Source organism: Sinohyriopsis cumingii, chromosome 15 (assembly GCF_028554795.1).
Source record: "Sinohyriopsis cumingii isolate HCF-2022 chromosome 15, ASM2855479v2, whole genome shotgun sequence".
In the NCBI taxonomy this organism is placed as follows: Eukaryota; Metazoa; Mollusca; class Bivalvia; order Unionida; family Unionidae; genus Sinohyriopsis; species Sinohyriopsis cumingii.
In genome coordinates, this window is record NC_142975.1 from 104,694,824 (window position 1) to 104,722,328 (window position 27,505).

General features: G+C 34.8%; 1 protein-coding gene across 1 annotated transcript in view; it reads right to left on the reverse strand.

The window, feature by feature from the left end:
- The window catches only part of LOC149782416 (contactin-4-like), a 52,029-nt gene extending 25,184 nt beyond the window's left edge, over positions 1-26,845 (reverse strand). The window contains exons 1-6 of the mRNA XM_089935135.1: positions 26,689-26,845; positions 22,755-23,060; positions 14,700-15,002; positions 11,157-11,429; positions 7,996-8,262; positions 2,814-3,083 (exon numbers count right to left, since the gene is read on the reverse strand). Of these exons, the coding sequence (XP_089791261.1) occupies positions 2,814-3,083; positions 7,996-8,262; positions 11,157-11,429; positions 14,700-15,002; positions 22,755-23,060; positions 26,689-26,845 (1,576 nt within the window). The remainder of the gene's footprint in view (positions 1-2,813; positions 3,084-7,995; positions 8,263-11,156; positions 11,430-14,699; positions 15,003-22,754; positions 23,061-26,688) is intronic.
- Positions 26,846-27,505: the final 660 nt, after the last annotated feature.

The window sequence follows — 27,505 nt, forward strand, 5'->3', positions numbered from 1 at the left end:
TAAGTCTCTTTGTGAAAACCACATATAGCTACACCCATCTTTTCAGGAAAGGTAATGTTAACCACATTTTTTAACATGGTGGATGTGGCAGTCAGTGGGTAGGAGGTTCAAAAAGGCACTATTTTCATTCAGGATCAACTAGGCCATAGGATGGATGCATGTGTAAAGTTACACAGAACTCCTACAAGGCAGTTAGAAGGAGCAGCAACAAGAAATGTGTGTAAAGGACAATAAAGAACTGCCAATAGAGGATTTTCTGTACACTGAAAGTTGGAACAATATACTTCTCATCTCAAATGGTATAATTATTTGAATTTAAGTTCACATAAAGCAAATGAGGCAAAATATAACAATATTAAAGATTAGCTAAAGATTGTATACTCATTGATTGAACAGTTAATAATTTCAGTTAGGCATAAAGTAAGCAATACTGTTATATAGATTTTTTTCTTGCTATAAAAATTTAAAACAGCTTTATGAGAATCTTTGATCACACAATAAACAATGCGTTTTTGAGTAAAAGCTTAACAATCTACCAAACGATGAATCCAATCCTGAGATCAACACAAGCTGGGTGTCATCTCAAGAAACAATAATTGCAAAGGACTCTATACAATGTTGGGAACAAATGGCAATGCTGCATAACTTTAAAGTAATGCTGAGAGACTAATAGCAAGCTTGGAAATGATGATTTTCCATTGGGACCTGAAACAAGCAATTTACCACTGAATAAAACTGGTGTAAAACTTTCCATATGCAATGATTCAAGTACACCACTCAGACCTGTCTCATCTGCCAGTAGTGATATCTATCCCTATGTATTGATTCTAGTAGTATGCTAGCCAGACCTGTCCTATCTGTCAGAAGTGAAAACTTTCCCAATTTATTGATTCTAGCACATCACTCAGACCTGTCTCATCTGCCAGTAGTGAAAACTATCCCTATCTATTGATTCTAGTAGCATACCAGCCAGACCTGTCCTATCCCTCAGTAGTGAAAACTTACCTAATGTATTAATTCTAGCACACCACTCAGACCTGTCTCATCTGCCAGCAGTAATACCACTAGGTATTGATTCTAGTAGTACAAGAGCCAGACCTGTCCTATCTGTCAGTAGTGAAAACTTACCTAATGTGTTGATTCTAGCACACCACTCAGACCTGTCCTATCTGTCAGCAGTGAAAACTTTCCCAATGTATTGATTCTAGTAGTACGCCCGAGCCAGACCTGTCCTATCCCACAGTAGTGAAAACTTACCTAATGTATTGATTCTAGCGCACCACTCAGACCTGTCTCAATCTGCCAGTAGTGAAAACTTTCCCAATGTATTGATTCTAGCACATCACTCAGACCTGTCCTATCTGCCAGTAATGAAAACTTACCTAATGTATTAATTCTAGCACACCACTCAGACCTGTCTCATCTGCCAGCAGTAATAACACTAGGTATTGATTCTAGTAGTACAAGAGCCAGACCTGTCCTATCTGTCAGTAGTGAAAACCTACATAATGTGTTGATTCTAGCACACCACTCAGACCTGTCCTATCTGTCAGCAGTGAAAACTTTCCCAACGTATTGATTCTAGTAGTACACCCGAGCCAGACCTGTCCTATCCCTCAGTAGTGAAAACTTACCTAATGTATTGATTCTAGCGCACCACTCAGACCTGACTCAATCTGCCAGTAGTGAAAACTGTCCCAATGTATTGATTCTAGCACACCTCTCAGACCTGTCTCATCTGCCAGTAGTGATAACTATCGCTATGTATTGATTCTAGTATTAACCAGCCAGACCTGTCCTATCTGTCAGTAGTGAAAACTTACCTAATGTATTGATTCTAGCACACGACTCAGACCTGTCATATCTGTCAGCAGTGAAAACTATCCCAATGTATTGATTCTAGTAGTACACCAGCCAGACCTGACCTTTCTGTCAGTAGTGAAAACATACCTAATGTATTGAATCCAATTTTACACCACTCAGACCTGTCCTATCTGTCAGTAGTCAAAACTTACCCTATGTATTGATTCTAGCATGCCAGCCAGACCTGTCCTATCTGCCATTAGTGAAGTGCACTTCTGCCACTTAATTCGACATATTGCTTTGCTGTTCAACTAACTACTCAGTGCTCAGGGAGAACAATTTGGACGTGCATATTGGATTTATGCAGTTTCAAAAAAATTTGCAAATTAATTCCCTCAAAGTTATCTTACAGATATTAAAATGGTGATGTACTGACATATGCAATAAAGACAACAGACACTTAAATGGTGATGTACTGACATATGCAATAAAGACAACAGACACTTAAATGGTGATGTACTGACATATGCAATAAAGACAACAGACACTTGAATGGTGATGTACTGACATATGCAATAAAGACAACAGACACTTAAATGGTAATGTACTGAGATATACAATAAAGACAACAGACACTTAAATGGTGATGTACTGAGATATACAATAAAGACAACATACACTTAAATAGTGATGTACTGACATATGCAATAAAGACAACAGACACTTAAATGGTGATGTACTGACATATGCAATAAAGACAACAGACACTTAAATGGTGATGTACTGACATATGCAATAAAGACAACAGACACTAAAATGGTGATGTACTGACATATGCAATAAAGACAACAGACAATTAAATGGTGATGTACTGACATATGCAATAAAGACAAACAATATAATTACTATTGAGCTCACCCTTTATTGGCAAGCAATATAATAATTAATACAGAGCATTAAATTCATGGTAAGATTAAACTCATTTCTGTAAGTTGAAAAACAATACCAACACTGCACAACAAGTCTGATGGAGACATATCCTGTGGCTTTACTTTCAGTGTTATTAAACCAGCAAGTGTAGTCACCAGCCTTGTCCCTGTACACCTGTCTGAGTGCCAAGGTTATCCCAATGCTCTCCTGTACTGCTGTTACCCCTTTCATCCAGACTTGTGTACAGCCAGGAAAACAATCAGCTGAGCAGTTTATATCAGGTACAGATTCTCCCTCCAGTTTTTTGTAAACATTAGTGGTTGGTGACAGATGTGGAATACCAGGACCATCTGAAAAAGTAAGTGTGCCAGTTAAGACTTTGCATGGTGTTACATACCAAAACCAAAATAAAATATTTTGTATGAACACTACTGGGTACCAAGTATGCAGCTTGTCCTGAGGATTTGGCTTTCCAACAGTGGGATTTATTACAAATATTACATTGTTTACATTCATCCTTAAGAAATAATGATGTGAATTAACTGAAGACTGGTGAGCATACTCCCCACCTACATCTACTTTGGACTAAACTTAGCCCTATGTCATATTTTAAAGATATTTTTCCAAATGCATCTAATAAAAAATACCTCAAAAAAGTTTTCTAATCGCTGGTCTCTAATGCTTTTAACATGAAATGATGAGTGTGCTTTTGTTTGTGCATATATGGGTGTGTGTGTATGTGTATTGTTAACTTAGCTTTAACAATTCTTCAGTCATATTACTAAAGTTTATTTAGCATGGCAGCTTATAGTGTTGTCCAGCACTGAGGTATCATGCCACAGACAAATAGCATCATGTCCTACCCATAATCACATTATCCTGACATCAGACCGACCAGCCCTTACACTAGCTGTGTAATGCTGAGTGCCAAGAGGGGCAGCTGCTACCACCATTTTTATAATTATCTGGCATGACTGGGCCAGGGTTTGGAGCCACAACTTCCCGCATCCAAGGCTGATTCTCTAGGCCACCAAAGTGGTGCGAGATAATGATGACATCATATACAGTGGAGAGTGTCAAACAATATGCATTAAATTCCATATAACTGGTGATGTTTTCTTTTTTATGATAATGTTTGTATAAATGCCTAAGTCAGTATTTAAAAAATATTGGATACAACCTCATGTGACAGAGGAATGCTGAGCATGCTATGGCATTCTGTGCCACACAAATGAGGGACCAATATGTGTTAGGTCAATAACCATTTTAATATAATTACTTAAAATAGGCATATTAATCATTCTGTTATGTGGAGAAGTAACACAACAACAAATTATTTCAATGCTTTATTGAACATTAAAGCAACCTGAATAACATGCAGTAATACATGCCAGCATGCACTAACAATGGATGACTCTCATTCAACAATACAACTAGCAGTTTAATAAGATATGTCTCTTTACTGCCAGCATGCACTAACACTGGGTGATTCTCATTCAACAATACAACTATAAGTTTATTAAGATGATAGGATGTCATGTAGCCATAGAAACACGATGCTGATATTAGGAAAAATTGTGCACTACAGCAATAAAAACTGATGACACCAAACAAAGATGAACCAGAATATAATCACTGTAAGGTTGTTATGTAGCACTGTGATTGTCATGATCACAGGTAAATTTGAAGTTCAGTGTGCATCATGCTTGCTGCCAGGGCATTGTGGTCCATCAGTCCTGATTAATAACTCACAATATGAATTCATTTTGGAATAGCATGTGTTTCATTAAATTCTGAGTACAATATCTTGCTGTTATTCTTATGGGTTACCACCATTTATCAGCACATGATGGGCTATAATACTGTGGCCAAATTACCTGGTGGAGGAAGGTCATGGTATAAACCAGGGAAGAATCCCTGACCATCTGGTATCTACTGGCAAGCTTCCTCACATGCCCAAACTGGCCAAGTCTGAGATCTGAACCCATACTGACAGAAGTGAGATGGCAGTATCAGTACAGATGAGAGATTTATACAACTCAGACACCCTCTTTTACAGGATAATAATCAGAGTGGACAAAAAAAGGTGCACAGTTTAAGTGAGAGATACAATGTGGACCAATACAATTACATCAAAGATCAGACTGACTCTCTCTCTCTCTCTGTCTCTCACACTCTTATACAAACAGAAGCAAATGGAGTTCACTAGCTGTCCATTTTCAATATTTTTAAATCATGTACTTTTTATCTTCTTTCTCCTTGCAAAAATCAAATATTTGGATGTATTGAGAATTGCTTTATTTAATTTTGATGATACACTGATAGATATTTTTGGATGAGAACTAGAACCACGAATTCTCTAGCAATGGTGACATGTAGATAAGGTTACAACCATTGCCGATATTCATGCCCATCAAATTCATTAGGAAGTATGAATCCTTTACCACCACCATTTTTATTTATCCTTTATCAGGAGTTAGTTTGCTAAATGTGGCCACATGTTCATCATAGAAGAAAGTGGAGCATATTTGACTTAAATATTGTTAATACTACTGGCTACTGATCAGTAGAAACAATGTTAAACTAATGGGAATATAGGCAGATCAGTAGAAACTATGTTAATCTAATGGGAATATAGGCAGATCAGTAGAAACAATGTTAAACTAATGGGAATATAGGCAGATCAGTAGAAACAATATTAAACTAATGGGAATATAGGCAGATCAGTCGAAACAATGTTAAACTAATGGGAATATAGGCAGATCAGTAGAAACAATGTTAAACTAAAGGGAATATAGGTAGATAGTAGAAACAATGTTAAACTAATGGGAATATAGGCAGATCAGTAGAAACAATATTAAACTAATGGGAATATAGGCAGATCAGTCGAAACAATGTTAAACTAATGGGAATATATGCAAATTTTGTCTAACATTTACTAGAATTATGGGCCTCTCCTAAATATGAAAATTTCTCAGTGTAGATGAGATATTATTGTTATGCTAGTACAAGCTAATCAGGAGTCAGATCCTTAGAGCTGCAGGCATCCTCTAATTTATACAAACTCAACCCTATAGACATCATCACATGCCATATAACATTGACTGGGGTATTAATAGTTAGAGACTGAATGGAATTATGGACAAGCAACAACTGATTGAAGTCAGTTGCTAGATTATAACTAAGTAACCATCTTTGATAACAATAACTTTTTTATTTATTACATCAACACATCAACACTTAGAAGATTATGACATGATGAGGCCAAATAGAATACTGTGTGTTGCACAAGGGCATACAGATGCTGATTCAGGCTGATTTGATTGTGAGTGTTGAACTAAATGCATGATCCTGATCATGAATCCAATGCTTTAACCAGTGAGCCATCACAGCTCCATTTTACAGGTAGCTTAGGTTCAATCCACTCAACTCAGACGATTCATATGTAGTGTATGTTATCTACCCATTTACAGTGGCCAACTGAGGTTTAAGATTTTAACATTTCAGAAATGGTCACATCAAACACATTATTTCTTTACCTTCATTATTATTATTATGGCTCTTAGTATGGTTGGTAATATGGAAAACTTGTACTATCGTCATGTGTGTGTGTGTGTGTGTGCATCTGGTTTGTCAGTCATCACGTCAAAAGCATTTTGAGAAGTTTGTTCTAATTATATGTGATCAATGATTTGTTCACCTTTGTAGTAATTTATTAAATACTTTTTTGGTATAAAAAATGATAAAATACTTTTAGTAATTGACCAGCCATATTAGGTTGGGCAGAGTTTGAGAAATGTTCTATGTAACTTGCATGATACATCTCATGGATGTCCATGCATAATAACCAAAACATCAACTTTGCAGACAAGATAATTAAGTTATTATATAAATGTATGGCAAATCTGATAAAAGCAAGTCTTTCCTCATTAGCAATTATGATTAAACAGGATATGGATATGTAACTGCAAACTCCTCCCTTGTCTTATTTTATTTTTATACACACACAAGTTCCTGCTCCTCCCAACCAGCAATCCCTCAGATAATCATTACAATCCCTGTTGTAGCATTATTAGTTTTGTTATTATATTGCCAATAGTCTCTTCTACTGTTCAATATTTTTAAACTCATTTTCAGTATTGTTTTATTTTTCAAATTCAGCTTGCTTACCATTTTCAACTTAAACAATATTGCCCTTATAAGTATATTCTCTCATCAATTTGACAATTTTAGGCAATAGGCATAACTTCCTACACAAAGTGTTTATTTATGATTTACTGTTTTGACCATATTGTTTCTTGAAGCTTTCTCCTCTAAGTTGTTCATGCAAATTACTGCACAGACATATGGTGAATGAAGTGGCTAGCTCAAGCACCTGCTTGTGTTTTTCAGGTAACCATTGTTCAAAGACTGTGGTACCCCTTGAATTGCGTGTACATTAAGTACCGTTTCTATCATACATGTGTGTCCTCACCTTTCTCTTTTCCAAAATAAACGGTAATTTTTACTGGAGTTTTCAACAAATGTAACATCATAAATAGAAAATGATACCCGTTGTCATGTAGTTCTATTATAGATTTACTATTCTATCTTGAGGATTAAAAGCCTGTCAGCAGTTGTACTAAGTTGTCATATAAAAATATTATTTTTAACGAGTATCAGTTATGTATCATTTACAACAATCCATTCATTTTATAAAAGGACAATGTTCCCAGTGCATTTTTCTATCTGGTATTGGTTCAAGGAACAATTTTATAAAGTAATTATGTGTACAGAAGTCACCTATGTATGAAGGCCAGGTTTGCTTTTTCCTATGGATGGCTGCTTCTTACAGGTGTGACTATACTTTGGACACTAATCTTATTTTAGGTAAATGATGTACTACAGTCACTGCTTTTCTAAGGGAAATTGATACACAGATGTAAAACATAGGAATAAAACATCTGAAAACTCTGGATGATGAGATAATATCAAAATGCAAACATGGTCACAATTTTCTCTGTGCATTTTATGTCATGATGTTTTATGTGACAGAACGGTCAAAATAAAAGGATATGAAACAGCCAAATGTGAAATCATAAACATGCTGTTGACACTGAAATTATGCAAAGAAAAAACAGAAAATATGATATGATTATTAACCAATAGATTATTTTTTTGTGGAGAACAAGATAAGGTCTGCATTAAATCCAACAATGTAACATAAAAGCACACAATTTAGTTCACTCTAAATAAACATGATTTTTAATGAAAAATACTTACAAATTATAATTATGTGTACAGTGCTTCCATTAACAGAAGCAGACGTTTTAGGGTTTGTGGCAATACAAAAATAAGAGCCCCACTTTAATCTGTCAAGAATTCCAAGGGAGAGAACTCCAGATGATATGGCACCTAGTGGTCCAATCCAATGGTAAGAACATTGTGGATGGCAGTTTGCTAGGCATGTGATATTGGGGATAAATGCTCCTTCTGTATTTCTGTAGGACGTGATGACTGGATCGAGTGTAAAAGGTTTATCAGGTCCATCTGAAAACAAAATGGAATCAAGATGGTTTAAATTTGAATCAGTATGGTATTTCAATTCCATTATGCTAATTTTAATGAAAACATTTTGTGAATTACATAATCTCAGCTAGGCAGTTACTGCACCCATGATGGGAAGAGAACAACTGAATCTCAAACGCAACTTTTGGCAAGCACTGACCTGTTAAGCACTGGATAATCTATAAACAATATGTGGCTAAAGAATTATCTTACTCAAATTATATGCATTAACCAAGGACTATGATGTCAGTAAAGGACTATGATGTCAGTGTAACCAAGGACTATGATGTCAGTATAACCAAGGATCATGATGTCAGTATAACCAAGGACTATGATGTCAGTGTAACCAAGGACTATGATGTCAGTATAACCAAGGACTATGATGTCAGTATAACCAAGGATCATGATGTCAGTATAACCAAGGACTATGATGTCAGTATAACCAAGGATCATGATGTCAGTAAAGCTGCTTGTACTGTGGAATAGATTTAGAAGAAGTATTTTCGAAAGTTTCTGCTTTTATTTAAAATGGCAGCTATATGTAATGCTATATATGTACCAATTAAATTAACTCTAAAAAGCCTTCATGCCACGTTACTACCTGTCAAACTTAGTGAAACTAAAGATTAAAGCAAACCTTTCTACTCAACAATTAGCAGACTAAGTTTTATGGCATTTAATTATACAACAAACAATGTATAGTATACTTTAAAAAAAAGCTCCTAATCACTGTCAAAAACTGCAAGTATACTCTTAAACACCAAAATATGTCAACATTTCCCAGGGTAAGGACCAAAAGGTATCATAATCTATTTTTCAAATCTGATGCCCTCAGAGTTATAATGGAACAACCTACCCAACTAACTGTGAAAATTTCCGATTTCAAATTTACTCTCAATTCACACATGTTCCAGGCCTTAATGTAAATGTCCTTCTGTTTAATGATTTCCAATAAATTAGGTTTATGGTTACCAAAATCACTGAGATAAACAGGCTTAATCCTGAATGTGCATATTAATTTATGTAGCTTGTTAGATCAATAGTTTAACTGAAATTAACTCATTCTCTTCATGTCATACTTCTTACCCGTTTTGTGATGTGATGCCTTTCAGATTATTGGATTAGATCATTTTGAAACATCAAGACTATTGGCAGGTTAGCTCAATCAAGACTACTGGTACATCAGCACATTTCATATTTGGAGTCATACTTTTGGACTTGTGATATAACTTGTATTTGGGACTTAATTCACCATACTGTAAGATGTTTTACATTTAGATCATTTTAACCTGGAGAAATAAATGCATTTGTTGATATTAATTTAGTCTTGTTGGTTTCACCTTTTTTGTTACTTAGTTTAAGACCATAGATTCATAAACTTTAGGTAATATTTCAAGAAAAATAGTGTTGATGCTTATCTTAATTGCTTTATAAAAAGCTCAGCTTTCAATCAATTGACCCTGATCACCACAATTTGCTAATGAGGATTTTTGTTGCTGTAGGTTTTAACACCATTTTTCAGCACAAGATAGGCTATACATTATGGCCAGTAAAAATGGTGTAGGAAAACCCGGAAAGAACCATCAACCTATGAGAAGCTACATGCAAGCTTTCTCATGTACCCACATTGGCTGAGCCAGAGACTTGAACCTGCACAGACAGAGGTGAGATGGCAATGATCCGTAGTGGTCAGCACTTTAGACCAGTCTGCCACTTGAGGGCCCTACTAATGAGGAACTTGTTTTGAGAATCTAGATGGGCATCCAGAGGTCAACAACTTCTATGTTGTGGTGTGTGTGGTGTGTCTGTCAGTTTATAGTGATGTCTAGCACTGAGGCATCATGATGCAGACATGTAGCATGATGTCCCACCCAATCAGAGTATCCTGACAATAGACTGACCAGTTCTAACACTAATGCTGAGCACCTAGCAAGGCAGCAGCTAGTATCGTTTTTACAAGTCTTTGGTGTGACTCGGCCAGGGTTCAAATCCCTGATATCCTGCATCTGAGGCAGATTCTCTATAAAGACTAGGTTTTGTAACAGGTTAAGTCTGGGATGAATCACAACATAGAGTCATGAGGAGGAAGAAGTAAACAGCTATTCATTTCTATTCCTATTTAAAATTCAGTCTGCAGATGATGTATTTACTGTTGTGTTTACATTTAGTTATATCATTTTTTCATTAGACAGAGCAGCAATTTATTTTTTTTAATCAATATATTAGACATTATTAGTGTATGTTTTTTCCATGGTCTCTCCATGTTCATTCCAATAATACAATTTGCAAACAAAATTTCTTTCTTCTGATGTGGGTTCATGGCAGCACCATCATTCTCACCAAAAACTGACTATTGCCTGCATTATATATATATATATATATATATATATATATATATATATATATATATATATATATATATATATATATAAAAACTTAAGTGCCTGCATTATATATATATATATAATGTAAACCATGTTATCAAAATGACTAGGAAGTGTAACAGTTGACAAGCACTGTCCAAACAATTCTCAATCAAAATCTTAAATGGTACAATAATTGCAAAATTAGGAATAAATTCACTGGAATTCACAAGAATGCTAAATACAGCATAAAAAAGCATACTATCTTACTATACCACTAAAACAGATGATGTAACAACCTAATGTTTCCAGAAAAGTATGGGGTAGGGTATCACTGATAGACATTAAAAGGTAAGGCACCACAGACAGATATTACCGTTTCTACTAGTACTACTACAACTACTTATTATTGTTATTATTATTGTTATTAGTATTATTATTATTATTGTTACAAATGAGAAGACGGAAATAGGTAATACAATTATATATATATCTATAAAGATATTAACTTACAGAGGACAACTACACTTATAGTTGTTGTAGCTGTTTTATATGGGATTCTGGAGTTAGAAGCTGTGCATGTGTACTGTCCAGTCTGGTTTCTTCCTACTGAAATGATGGACAACAACCCTGTGTTGCCTATGCTACTACCACCTGGACCAGTCCATCTGTATTGACAATCTGGGAAGCAGTCTGTTGAGCAGTTGAGAGTGAAAGAAGATGATTCAGCAACTTCATGGAAAGTAGTGTTAGGTGACAATTGGATACTTCCAATGTCAGGTCCATCTGTGAAAATAAACAAGACACCCATTGAACCTGATATTATTCTCCTCGATGACAGGTGCTTAGTATCAAAATGTATTAGCAAAATAGGACACATAGTCAAGGTAAGTAAAAGGCTTCCTGTCAAGGTTTGTAATATTAAAATTGAGTGGGCGTCACAAGTAATTAGCCTTTACAAACTTGTTTTGTATTTGCACAGACATGAAAGGCAGGCATAACAGATGCCTTTGATAAACATATAGACCTTGTAAGAGATTTAAAAACTGCTCCGGTGGCCTAGTGGTTAGAGCATCCGCCTCGGATGTGGAAGGTTGTGGGTTCAATCCCCGGCCAAGTCATACCAAAGACTTACAAAAATGGTACTAACAGCTGCCTCGCTTGGCGCTCAGCATTAAGAGGTTAGAGTTAGGACTGGTCGGCCTGGTGTCAGGATAATGTGACTGGGTGGGACATCATGCTACATGTCTGCCGCATGATGCCCCAGTGCTAGACATTACTATAAACTGCCACATTGCAGACATCGTAGCGATATGACTGAAAAATTGTTAAAGCTTCGTTAAAAATCAAAATCACATCACAAGAGATTTAAAGGTTTATCTAATTTTTGTCATAATGTCACCGAGTTGTATATTCTTAAGGTTTATGCATTATACCTGAATTACAACATGCTCAAGTTTCATTTCTGCAATCAGCGTTACCCAAGAGTGGTTTATTTATGTCTTACAGTGGTTTCAAAACACTGAGTAAGGTTCACCCCATGATGCACAAGCAACATGCAGTGCTTTCACTGAGAAAGCCAATAACCTTAAGCTCTCTCACTGTACAGACTGGAACTAGACAGTAATGTCACAAACATTTGTCAGAAAGCTGTCTACTTTATGGTAGCAAGAGTCAGCTGTGGAGGTACAATACTGCATTCTCATTTAGCTGCCTGTATTATGTGATATAATTGTTTGATGTACATGTATATTATATGTTGCAGTATTTATTCTAAATTGTACAAGTAAGCATACCTGAATCATTTAATGCTATATTATTAGGTATATTATTTTCTGTTTCCTAGTTAGCCATTTTATAACTGAACAGACAAACTGGATTAATTTAAATGTTGCATGGATTAAAAGCTGAGAAACAATAAAAGTTATCTTTTTGTTCACAAAAGTCTGCTTGGTTTTTCTGATTTTGTGTAAATATAGTCTTATATTAAAGATTGTAACCATTCATTTTTACTGCCTACTAGATGGATATCCATGTTTCAATTACTTGATATACATACAATAAAAGCCAACTTGACACCTAGTCAATTTTTAATTGGAATCAATCATAGTAACATCTTCTCAATATGCATATGAATATACTTGGATCTGATAACAAATAGTTAAAAAGTTGAACATATTGTTGAAATCTGGATTGCGTGACTACTTCATTATTAGTGAGGATAGGACAGTGCACTTGTTTCATTTGTTGGCATTGTGTAATGAAAACATCAGGTGCTACTGTATCAGTATAACATGTTAAAATGATCTAATGGATATAATGGCACTGAATCATAGTTTTGTACTTCTCATGACTAAGATTTTATGACATGGTTCTGTATCTGTCCTCAGCTCTTTCTATAATATTTTCAATTTTGAAATTGTCTCCTACCAGTTGATATCTCATTTCAATAATGACAATATTAAATAATGGCAGATACACGTAAATTGTATTACAATCATTACCAACTTGCTACCAAATTTGAAAGTCCTATTCCAAGCATGTTATTTGACAAATTTAGTCAAACCGTTCTCAAGTGGTGCATCAATGAAAGGAAATTTATTTTAAAGGTTATTCATTTTAAACTATGGCTCACTGTCACCATAGCCATATCTAATAACAGAACATTTGCTATTTGCATCAAGATAAAAGACCTTGATTGAAAGGATGTTCCAAGCTAAATACTGAGTATAAGAGCTTTTACTAAGATGTCAAAATATTTTCCAGCTGACATTAGCCATGTTTAATTACAGATCAGCATCATTGGTACTTGAATGGTCTTGATAACAGAATATTGTCAATTAGTCAAATGATGCTAAGCTACATATTGCCGAATATGTCTATAATGTCTGTAGCACTGGCCATCACTTGTAGAAAGGATATTTTTCCATGTAAATATGCTCGCAGTGTCTCACAAGCTTGAAACAATAAATTGATCCTGTGCTTTTTTCATCTGAAAAGACTATACTAAACTTATCCTATATGCCCATGCTTGATCAAAAGCTCAACCCACCTTTATAAAACCTTTGTTTACAAAGGATGTCTGATACAGTCTTCATACATTATGCTGATAGGAGATTTAGTAATCATACAGATATAAGACACAAGTCATGACAAACAGTGCATGACAGATGCAGGGACATGACATAAACTCTCAGCCATGTGAGCTAAAAAAATTGTCATCATTGCCACTATATCATTTATATCAAGACAGCATGTTCTCTGAATAGGATCTGATGTATTGGTAATAAAGAAAACAGGCCCCAAATCAGACAAATAGAACTATACTTATCAATTCAATACTACTGGTAATCCAACATTCTATACTATGTTCCATTTTGTATAAATTTGACTATTATTGCAAAAATATAATTAAATTACTACATGCGTCTCCATTATGTGCCCAAAAAGGAGAAGAAAGTATGTGTCACAATTTATAATTCTATAATGCACAAAATTATATGCACCATGCAGAAAAATGTGTTATAATAGAGGAGAACTGAAGGCAATGTCTCAAAATCTCCATGGTATTTCTACTTATGCACCAAAGTTAACGTTTTATGTTCCCATTCTTACAAAAGAGGCACATTTTCATTTTTTTATCTTCTTGGAAGACCATTTTTTAAATCTTAAATTAAAAATGTGTCTTAAGAAAAAAATCACTGAAGCATGAAAAAAGTTTGATATGTTTGAGACACAACAGCTAAAACATCATCCATTACAACCTGTAGTACTTGGTAACCCAAGTGCCATACAATATCAATTCTGGGCTAAACAAAATGCAGTACAAGTTGTCACCTTGCATAAATGGGTCAGTATTTTGATGTACAATGTTCAATCTTTGCCTCAGCTCTGGAAATAAGGCAATGATCTAGCCATGGTCATTATTTGTTACCTGTTCATATATTAACAGATTTGTGCTGAAAAGAACCATCATCCCGCCACCCTGTTTGATAGACAGGCACATAATATTAACCTAGAAGGTGTTAAACACCTAACAATACTAAATGTACTTACAAATCACTTTCAAAGAAATTGGACCACTCTGTGACACTGCTCCAACATGCTCCCATGCTTCACATACAAAGGTGCCAGCATCCTGTCTCTTTAGTGGATTGATAGTAAGATTTGACTGATCAGAGGAAAAGGAATATCGGTCACTCACAGTGACATTTTGGCCATTTTCCCTCTTCCACTGGTAGTGCATAGTAAGTCCTACACCAAGTGGAACACTTGTAGATTGAGCAGAACACAGCATTGCATAATTTAGATTTTCACTTGGGACTGCCACTTCCATTACTGAAACATTAACTGGAGCTCCTAAATAAATGAAAAATTCATAAGTTAATGAAAGAGTAGAGCTCAGTTCCAAAGCATGCCATAGCACACACACCCTCATTTTGGTCCTAGTGGATCATGATTGAGAGGTTGTAAAAAAAATATAATAAATACTTGTATCCACTTGCCACACAAGCATGTGTAAAATACTGAAGAAAAAAAAAGGTCAATTTAATTGCAATTTGTTTTGACCCCTCTCTGGATCAACAAGCTGAAGACCCAAAAATCAAGGTTCTTCACAGATATCTGACAAAACTAGGTATCACATTTTATGTATAACTACCCACCAGTTTAGGAAGATAGACATATGCACAGACAAACTGATTAATGAATGAAAAAAGAGACAGAAATAGCTAACTGCAATATTCCTGATGATTTGTTTTTGCAAAAGCATTAGAATAAGAACAAATCATTTTAACTTAAAAGCTGTAAATTCCCTTATAACCCATCTTGTACAGTAATTCTGTATTTACCTTTAATTCCATTAGTAAAATAACCCATTCCAGGATCTGTAAAATGGAAAACTACACAAAGCAACAATACAGTACTTTTAGTTTTAAACTATTTATATGGTCCTGCATTCAATGCACAAAAAAGATCTTTAAGGCATGAACAAATAGCAAAGAGTACAGTAAATTGCACAGCATATGCCGGCACCATGTTTTACAGTCCTCAAAAAATGAGAACCTAATATTTTGACACAGAATCCATTTTTCTTATTTTGGTGTCAGAGTCATCTTGGCCTATAACATATTTGGATCCAGGTGACCAGGTGATCTAAGTCACACACTTTACATATCACTCACACATCTTACCCCTGTCCTCATTTGGTAATGTCTTGACTCAACTGATAATGGAGTGTTAGAAATACATACATATATACATACATATGTACATACTGGGGACTCCAGGTGGCTGAGGTGATCTAGGGCACTCATTTTTACATCCTACCCCTGTCCTCATTTAGTAATGCCTTGACTCAACTAATAATGGTGTGTTAGAAATACATACATATATACATACATACGTAGATACTGGGGACTCCAGGTGGCTGAGGTGATCTAGGGCACTCATTTTTACATCCTACCCATGTCCTCATTTAGTAATGCCTTGACTCAACTACTAATGGTGTGTTAGAAATACATACATATATACATACATACGTACATACTGGGGACTCCAGGTGGCTGAGGTGATCTAGGGCACTCATTTTTACATCCTACCCCTGTCCTTATTTACTAATGCCTTGACTCAACTACTAATGGTGTGTTAGAAATACATACATATATACATACATACGTACATACTGGGGACTCCAGGTGGCTGAGGTGATCTAGGGCACTCATTTTTACATCCTACCCTTGTCCTCATTTAGTAATGCCTTGACTCAACTAATAATGGTGTGTTAGAAATACATACATATATACATACATACGTACATACTGGGGACTCCAGGTGGCTGAGGTGATCTAGGGCACTCATTTTTACATCCTACCCCTGTCCTCATTTAGTAATGCCTTGACTCAACTAATAATGGTGTGTTAGAAAGTATCCCCCTCCCCCAAATATACTGGCCAAGAGGTATAGCCTACCATATGATGAAAAATGGACTTAAACCCCACAAAACCAAATGGAGTCTATGACCTTTGGATCCCTCAAAACAATAGGTCTCTTCTGTACCCCAGGTGCAAGACATCAGTAAACTTTAACAACATCACACTGTTGAGAACTTAAATGTTTGATGAGAGACAATTTTTTCTACTTTCTTATCCTATGTTGTTTTGTCCGCAAGAATGAGAGGCCTCTTCTGTACTGCAAATGCAAGGCATCAAAAAGCGATAGCTGCACAGACAAAATTTTCTTCTTTGTGTCACAGTATTCTGGTCTCTTACCTTATAACCCCAAAATGCAAAACGCTACTTCCATGCATATGTGCAAGCCAAACACAAACTTAGGTCTAGGCAGGTAATGATGAGCTGATATCGCAGTGTGGAATTAACCATTTTGGATCTTGCAGTGACACAAATGCTTTGATCCTTTTGAGTTTGTAATCCATAGGCTTCTTTCTTACTACAACTTCAAACCATCCAAAAAGTATGGTAATGACAAATGACAGAACAAAATTTATTGTAGAGAAAACATTTATCTTCCAGACGCTCTATTTATCATACAGAAACCATTCTTCTTACAGTCATAGTGACCTTGACATTGTAACCACAAAATTAACAGGGTTCTTCCTTACCCAAAAATGCATGTGAACCCCGGTCATTTGTGACTGTAGATAAATAGGAACTTGTGCAGGTTTTTAAATTTCTGTCCCAGTCACCTTGACCTTTCACATGCAATTGGTGGGCTTCTTCTAACTTTATCTGCATGCCATTCAAATTTTAAACCAGATCTATAGTACTGAACTAACACTGTGCTCATACCATTTTTCTTTTTCCAGTCCAAGTGACCTTGGCATCTGAACTATTCACCTCAATATCAATGGGATTTTTTCTTGTCTTCACAGTGGAGAGAGAGAGAGAGCATCCCAATTATTAAGCAGAAATGATGCCACCATATTTCTGTGTCTTGATTGAGTTGACACAGCATCTCACAGAGTATAGTATAACATACGGATTCCATCCGATGACCAATGCTGAGTGGATGACGTGGTCTCAAGAAAGTCTGCATGGTTTACTGTTTATAATCCCTGCAATAATGCTCTAAAGAGGTTCAGAGAGAGAGAGAGAGAGAGTTCATGTAATTACTTATTTCTTTTGAAGCACTTTGCTAACATTTTTATACTGATAAAAGTGTAAACATTGCTAGTTCTAATGAAAATAATGTATGGTATATAATGTAAACTGACTTTTTTGATCATATTAACAAAATGTCAATGCCTCATAAATTTCATTACAACTATATTGCATGCAATGGATCTATTTATTTTTTTAAATTATGTTATTGGAATCTACAAATGCATTCATATCCTTAGTTCTGTTACAGCTCACATGATTTATTTTCAAGGATCACATGAAAGTCAGTGATACTGTACTCCTATCATTGAAAATATTATAATAATATTATTTCACCCTTCATCATGTTGGCTTTTTCAGTTGGCTTCACTATTTGACAATTGGCAAGGTGGATTATACTATGTGTGTGCAGAAATAATTCTGAAAGGATTAAAGGTTTTAATTGATCTTGGTTGGGTTCCTAATGAGCCCATTCAGCATGAAATAAACATTACTTATGTCATGCTTTCAGTGATTAAACTTGTTGAGACGGATCTATGGTCTTAAAATAAGTAATAATAAAGAGTGAAAACCAACAAGTTTTGTAAAATGTAACAAATTTTTTTTCCCTTAGAATACAAATTGAAAATGTAAAAATAACTTCCTCTCTGGCAAATTAAATCACAAATACTCATAGAATTTCTAACACAAGTCCTAATGAATAAACTTCTGAATAAAGTTTAGTGGTATTCCAAATAATTTCCAATGCTGAATATGTTGATGAGCCTGCAGTGACCAGAAGTCACTAATGTCCTAATGTACCAATGGTCTGAACTGTAATGATGTGCCAACAGTATTTTGTTGAATCATAGTAATATAATCCAAGGTGTCCTTGTTTGAATGCACTATAATTCCAAGTTGATGTCTCTTTTGAAGAGTACAGTATTATACAGCAGTTTGTATTTCCAGAGCAGAATAATTTTAATTAAATCAAATACAGAACTAAAGACAAAAATACAAAAGATTTTCAAGATCTTACAGCAAGAATAAATAATTTTAGATAACCAAGATTATAAAGCCCTCTACCTGACCTAGGTCATAATTAGCATTTTCTGAAAATACTATGATTTAATGGAATTTTTTCATTCTAGAACATTCTGTTACTAAAAGTAAAACATAGATATACATAACAATTCACTCCATAATACTGTTAAGTTCCTCTCACATTTTCATTTCCAACTTTGATAATTAAATTATTTATTAAGTGTTGCAAAACTTGTTGATTTTGCTTCTTTCTGTAACTTAGTTTGTGAAGATAGATTCATAGCATGAATACATTTGTGAAAGTAGCATCCTGCATAACTCCTTTTAATAATTCACAATATATCAATCAATTGTATATATAATCTTTCTAGCACTTTTGCATTATCTTTATGGATGCTCTTCAGGTGAATACATCCTTCCTTTACAGACCACTCCAATGGCCTAGTGGTTAGAGCATCCACCCCAGATGTTGGAGGTTGTGGGTTCAATCCCCGGCCGAGTCATATCAAAGACTTCTAAAAATGATACTAACAGCTGCCTCGCTAGGCACTCAACATTAAGAGGTTAGTGTTAGGACTAGTCGGCCTGGTGTCTTGGTGGGACATGATGCTATATGTCTGTAGCATGATGCCATATAGTGCTGCTATACATTACTTTAAACTGCCACAATGCAGACATCGTAGCGATATGACTGGAAAATTGTTAAAGCTACGTTAAAAATCTAAATCACACACACACCTTCCTTTACAATATTTTCATAAATAAACAATTTGACATCATTTTACTGTTAGTCATGTTTAATTTGTTCACATAATGAGAAATGGAACTCTCGTATGTCTATAAATCTCACATGTATACAAAATAAAAAATTTGTAATGTTGAATTCTTATGTATATACATACTGATACAGTGTAAAATGTAATTCATACAAACTAAAACAATTAAAAAATTAAACATTATACTGCCATCATGATATGTAAGTGTATCACTGTGTTGATAGAATGTATCAATAATTATAATATAATTTTGTAAACTATTAAGGTCTAGGTGTAGAGTACATATGAAATACAGTTCCCTTTCCTCAATTAAAGATTCATTATTAGTTAATAATTTATATAAGGGAAAGGCTTTGGAGTTTAATCCTGAACAGTTATGTATATGTTTACTGACTTTTAATAACATGAGCTCTTCTGTTGTTTATTTGCTGGGTATGTACTGTCAGTCTCCTTAGTTCATTTTTTATCTGACCTATGTAAAACGCTTCACATCTCACACATATCATTGGATAAATTGCAATTTTTGGATTCCATTGAGTGTCCTGTTGAACCTTAAATAGCTTACCATTTTAATATTTGATTGAGTTTTCTTCTATCATATTTGAATAAGTTCGGCATCTATTCCTACCACATGTGGTCACTCATGAGGCCTCTCTTTCAATCAGGTTAAATTTAGACCTGATAAGAATTTGTTTCAAATTTTGGTTTGCTTCTTACTATTAATAACTTTCTTTTTTTCCAAGACATTTTTCATTATATCACTACATTGGGTAATTATTCACATATTTGTACCATTAGTATATTTGTATTCTGCGGTTCACATGTTGTAACTAGTAAAGGATTCCATTTGATGATAGGTTTATGTTTCCATAGATATTTCCCTTGACTGGTCGATTTCTTTTTGCTTTGGGTATTCCTTGGTTATAATTTCCTCTGGGGAATTTTGCTTCCATGGGTATTTCTGTAACTTTGCCAGTCTTTGTTCATGTGTATGTTTCTTCTTTATATCTGTTATCACTCTTGATGCAAGGTTTAGGGACAAATTACTTTTAAGTTTTGCATGACATGATTAAAACTGAGATAATTATGTGTATCATTTGGTACACTATAAATAGTAATATGTGTTCCAGACAGTTTGATTAAAATGTCAAGGAAAGGAATGCTTATTTGGTTCTTTCTTTGTGAATTTTATAGCTGGATGATTTCATGATCTATTTGGAGGAATTTCCAATCATAACTTATTCCTTTATTTTTCATCATTCTGATGTCCGCATCAAACTGATGTAATGCTGTCCCTCTCCTCATTAATATGTTTTCAGTATCTTAACTGGAATCAGGATGATAGGTGTTTCCTTGCTCAACCTTGTCTCAATGTTTTTTTATATGTCACTGGCTTTTTTAAAATTTCAAGCCAACTTCCAGTTCCTTCATTTAAAGACTTTCCCCAAATGTCTCTGATAGATCTTCATATTCCTGTAACTTCCTGATGCATATTACTCACTTCTCATGTGAATTACTCTGGGGATAAATATAAATTATCATGTTTATTTTGGTCTGTCATTTGTATGAGTTGTCGGTTCATGATCAGCAATATGCTAGTTAACATTACAAATTTAATTTTGAATATACATGTGATATATAGATATTTGGAGGTTGTTGATTTCTTGCCATGTTAATTAATGTTATAATACCATCAAATTGAATATTTACAAAAATATTCTAAAGGAAGAGCATCCACAAAAATAATGCATAAATGCTAGAAGGAATAAAGCATGAGATATTTTTCTGATCTTTTGTTGCATTAAATAAGTAATATATATATATATATATATATATATATATATATATATATATATATATATATATATATATATATAATGAATGTTCAAGACTTTTGAAATCATGTTTTATTGTTCAAATATATAACAATAAAGATGGTATTCAAATATGAATTACACTTGATTTCTTAGTCTTTCCATGGGCAATCTGCATTAATTTTCTGTTCAAATGCCACTCAGTGATGTCAATCGGCCCTTCTTTAATAGTTTTAAACAGTGTTCAAGTAGAGGTGCAGTGTTGATTTGTGAGTATTCATCTCTCCTCTGTGGAACATAATCACTATGGAGAAGATTAAGTCAACACCCATAAAAAGAGGAGAGGAAAAAAATGTGAAATGTACTGCATCTAATATAGAACTAATGGTTTGTTTGGTGGCAAAAGTCACTGTTCTTCTTTCTGTCACAGTAACATTGGCCCTAAATGACTTTTTGACTTCAAAATTATACAAACCTTTTCCTTGCCATAAGTGCAAGATATTCACAATGTTCAGGCCTAGTCCTAGGATCTGCAGGTCCCAAGGCAGCATGCAGGTCCCAAGGCAGCATACTGGTCCCAATGTCCCAAGACAGCATGCGGGGCCCAAAGCAGCAAAAGCAATGAGCAGGACCCCAAGCAAATAAATTGGATTGTGGAGTTGATTTCCTGAAAGCACGGGGCCCAAGGTGGTTGCCTTGTTAGCCTTCCCCAAGGAGTGGGCCTGGAAATGTTGGTAGTAATAGATGGTGGGGTACTTGAGCTTTTTATGAAGAAACCATGTTTCTTTGTTCAGTCATTGTAACACCAACTTCAAACCTTTTGATTCCATGATCGATAATTTTCTTCCTTACCAAAAATACAAGGTATATAAATTGTTTTGTAGCCATTGATGATATATCACTCTAATTAGATTGAAGAACTAATTTTTCTTCTTTCACATACAGATGGATAGGCAGACAGATGACTGGACAACATCATAATACAATTACCTCTGCCTCATGGCAGGTGTGTACAAAAGTTATAGTGTGCCAAGGAGTTGACTGCCCTTCCTAGGAACAATTCACAGTCGTCAACCCAACCTACACCTTTTGAACCACTGCTCTAGTAAGCTAAGCACTAAGCCAATGATGTTCTGTCAATGGAATTTGTGACTTTCATAGTATCGCAGAAATATATGGACACCATATTTATTTTTCAACTTTCACAAAGAGCTGTAACAAAAACTTGTGCTTCCTTCATCTGCATTTGTCTTACGCTGATTATGTTTATTAAAATCTATCAAAACTGTTTATTATGAGCTGTTTCTCAAACCATATAAAATACATTGCAAGTCTCATCACTATATATGACAACAATAATAACATTAAATAATGTCTTACCTGCTATAAAAAGAACTTGTCCTCCAGCATCATCACTACCAGTAATTGGTTTGTAATAATATCTGCCAGCATCACCCACTGTGAGATTAAGTAGACGGAATGATACTATGCCAAGGGACATATTGCCAATATCTTTGACTCTGTTGATGTAACTACCAAGTGCAATGCCTGTGACATTATTTTCACCAAAACGAATGACAATGGAACCATTCTGATTAACAATGAACCGATAACTTGAAATATCCATCCAGTTTGTTCTCCAACTCATGAAAACATATCCCTGGGCTACTCCCACAGCAAGGTCACCTGAAGAAAAAAGAATATGATTTATTAAAACAGATAATTCAGTATTGAAAATTTAAATGATTGAATGTTAATAAGAAAATTGATGAAAATTCAAGTTACTAGTGAGCCTAATATATGCATATGAGAGAAATAATACTGCATAATGTAATTAATGTATTATTATTATTATTATTATTATTATTATCTTTTTGGGGGTTTCATTTCTTTTTTTAACAAGATATATGTGAGCTTTGCTGAGATTTAGAAGTAAATTTTCTGGTGCATCAGTGCCTGTAAATATGATACAAAATAGCATCCATAATTCATGACAACTTCAATCTTCACTGTCCAATCGTTTTTTATTCACATTACCCCACAAAAATCCTTGATATATGCCTGGCATGTGTAATCTAACCATATCTTGCCAACAGCATTGTTTTATATGGCTACATTTACATTCGAGTGTAGCTATATAGAATCTATTTTGGGGTTTGGACTGAGAGAATGAAATCCTGGTCAAGGGGTTACATAATTTGTCTCCCCACTTCGCAAGCTTCATGGGGAGATATATAATGTAACCCCATGACTGGGATTTCCTTGTCTTGGTCCAAACCCAATGTAGAATATTTTTCTCACCCAATATTTTCTTTAAAGTTTAAAGAACTCTTCACTCGTGTAATATAGTTCACATGCAAATGTTTACATATGGCTCAATAATACAAATATGTTAATGAGGGCTGTGGTGTGACCATTGCATCTGAAGTACACAGTTTATACGTATGGGCAAAGAAAAATAATAACATAAAACATCGCATAGTAGTGAGACATTATCACATTTAATATATGGATGTTATATGCAATTGACAACAAATAATTAATATTTATACAAGAAACCGTTTCATTTTCTTCAGTTCCAATTTGAAAAGTTACATAGTAAATAATGAAATGAAACTGGTTACTCAGCTCTACTGTAGTTTTACTTAGTACAGGCTGCAATGAAGAGTAACATGTTGCATTTGATTATATTGATTGTAAAATTATCCCCGTGTATAAAAGACCCTCCAAATACGGACCCTAGAAGATAACCATGTGCTAATCTTTCAAGTTCATGTCGGATTCTTTCAAATGTATTGTCCTGTCTTGGAAATATGGCAAGTGCTACAATGATATATGCTTATGAATTAATGTGCTGACGGATAAATGATTCTTTCTGGCTGGTAAGTGCATTATTTGTCATTACATATTGTAGGAATATTTTTGATTCAACTCGGGCACAATGGATATGCTTAACAAAATTAGAATAAAGCATGTTTGACATAGCACATTTCTGGCTGTTATTAAGTTTTCCATAGTTATCGTATGCGTGTGTGTCTTTGTCTCTCTCAAAATATTTTTGTATGGTGTGTTGTCAAAGATGGATTGATCTTTAATCACTATATGTTTGTTAAATATTTGTTGTTGTTGTTTGATTTCAGAACAACTATGTCAGACACAGCAGAAGACAACAAGTATTTTTTTAATTAAAAAGTAGTTCTGAGTGCGCGGACACCTTGACTGAGACAACTGGTCTGAGGCGACTAGACTGAGATAAGAAAAGTAAGGTTAGAAAAACACATAGATTTCTCTGTTGCATAGGTGATAAATAAAAACCAGCATATGGCACATGCCCTGGAAAAAGTTGCATCTGTCTGGCATATGTCAAAGATAGACGGTTAGAAAAAGAAATTTTATGCTCTGGAATGAATGCTGGTGCAAATGTGATCATCATAAATGCAAGAACTGCATTGCTATCAATGGCATTCCCACTTACAATTAAAATGCAATCCAAACGTAGAGCTCGTTAAAGGTATTTGTATAGCCAAATAGAATTAAAATAATTTTTATAGTCGTTTTATTCTTTTGAAATGCTTAGTAATAAAAGCATCTCTAATATTCTTGAATAATGACAACATAACAAATTTGGTAAGAAAAACACCATCTAAGTATGTTCACAAGATACCTGTCGACATAATACAATTTTTTGTTCTAATGCCACTTGACCCTGAACCCGATATAATTGTCAGAATATGACTGATGTGTGTATGACTTTGGAAGTCAGATCAGTACCACTTTCCTTCAAGACCAACTATACATCTTAAAAAGTCTTTTAGTGAAAGCCATATTGAGATGACTTCCATTCAGTTTCACATCAATCCTGCAGGGGAATAATGATAACAAACTTTGGTAATAGATGGATGAAAGATGGATGCTGGATGAAGGACAACAGGTCATCACAGAGGCATTTCTGCTCTTAACACAACTATGCTCAATTAAAGAAAAATAAATAGGTTTATCGTGCACATCAGTGATCTAAATCTGAAGCTGCTGAGTCCAGAATCATCTCATATGTTGTAGAATGTGGATTTTGATGCTTTGTGAGTTGTATATGACATTCATGGAACCAGTAAAAGGAGTATGGCTCAAATGTAATATTCTTACTATCTTAATTTTTTCAAAGATAGAGCAAAAACCTTTTAAAATGTTTTCTTGTGAAAAATCACAATATTTATTTATCCTGCAATCCAGATGATCGGGAATAATAAGGAGCCACATTATTCTTCTCATCATTGCTTTGTATTGCAATTTTGAGTATTGCTGGCCTTAGTAAAACACATACATGTACATCTGAATTTTTGTTTGTAAATGGTCTATTTGCAATAAGATTCAACAGGATTGAAGATGATGGTCATTTCATTGTTAGGGTATAATCAGGCTAATGCTGCAACATATCTGTGAGTGGCCATCCTATAAAATCTAACTAGCAAGTATGTCACCAGAGGAGATTAAATCTAGGTTCTTGCTGGATTCAATTTTGTTCTGTGAAGTGACATCTCTCATCTGCCTGACTAGGGCAAATTTAATGAGAAAATTGGAAAAAGTGAGTGTAGTCAGTTTTTTTAATATTTTTTTTAAAAAAACATTAAAATAGCTATTTTATTAAACCTTCAAGTTGAATAATAAACACATAAATCAATGAACTTTATGAAATTATGAAAGTGTGGTTAGCTTGATTCAATATAAGTGCTGAACGACTTTATTACTATAAATAGGTTACTGTTGAAATTAGGTGAAAATTATAGAGGCAGATGTTCATTCTTCCAATATTTACAGGCTAAAGCTAATACAAACTAACAAATCCAGCCCTCCCAGATTTAAACGTTATAGATAAAGAGCTAAAAGTTATCTGCCTATCTAGGTGACAGAGTTTTCTCCCCTTGATAATGTGATTGGTGCTAAATTCAGGGAGTCTTGAGTTACTACTGAAGCAGAAGGCACTCTCTGCATATTGATAACTGTGGAGGCTGAAAGGGTGTATGCATCATTATCAGGTACGTATCATCAAAATAATATCTTTTACAAGAAATAAATTGGTTTCTTCTTCAAATATGTTACCGATCATAATACCATAGAAATTAAGTACAATGTTAACGGCGGAGGGAGATACATTCCTTTACCATAGACATACCACTTCCAGTTGCCTAAGGTACAGTATATGAGACAGTTTCTAGACTGGAAAAAAGGTTCTTTATGTCAGAAACGGGCTTCAAAAGAAGAAATATCTCCGTCCTGCAAATTCAGCAGAAACCGAGTCATTATGAAGCTGTCAAACGATCTGGGAAGGTGACCTTTTCTGCCATGGTTATAGGTCCCAATGGATCAAGTTCAGACTTCAGGATGAAAGATCTATCAAGTAAATGCAGAAGTCTACTCGGATCTCCATTCCATGAGATAGATACTAACAAAGAACCGTTTTGCTCATATGTCATGTTTGTGGCAACTGTCCTAATGAGCCAGGATGAGAAGCCACTTCATTGGTGTGGGGTTATTTCCAAAATACGGAACAAATAACCCTCTTTATCCAGGACGAAATCGTCTCCGTTGATATATCCTCCTTTTCCTCTGTTAGGAATAGGAAGAAGAGTAATCTTCCTCAAATAACTGGGTTGATCTTCCTTAAGTACCACTTCGGTGCTCACACTGGGTAATGTAGATGTCCACAGTAGACAGGTATTCAAAACCTAAGTCTGATTACCCATGAGCCTGTTCTTTGCAAACAAGCAGTGGGTGTCATGAGTGATGCTGACCCATTTTGTTGGAAACGCACATTGACAAGTCCACTAAAGGGCATGTATTTGCTTATTCTGCCTGCTGTTCGCCAATGCAATGAGAAAGCAGGTCTTATATGAGCGGTAAACCAATGAAACCCTTGAGAATGGTCGAAAGGTGTCTTGTTCAACCAAGTTAGTACCCATGACTGAGTCCACTTGGGCAAGGATGCAGGTCACTGAATGTGTGCAATCAAAATAATATTGGATAGGTCTTGTTTGTCAGATATACTTTCTTCTGTGATGACGCACTTTACCAGCAACTGTGCATCGTAGGATTTAAATGTCATTGGTGATAACTGTTTGGTGCTAAACATTTCT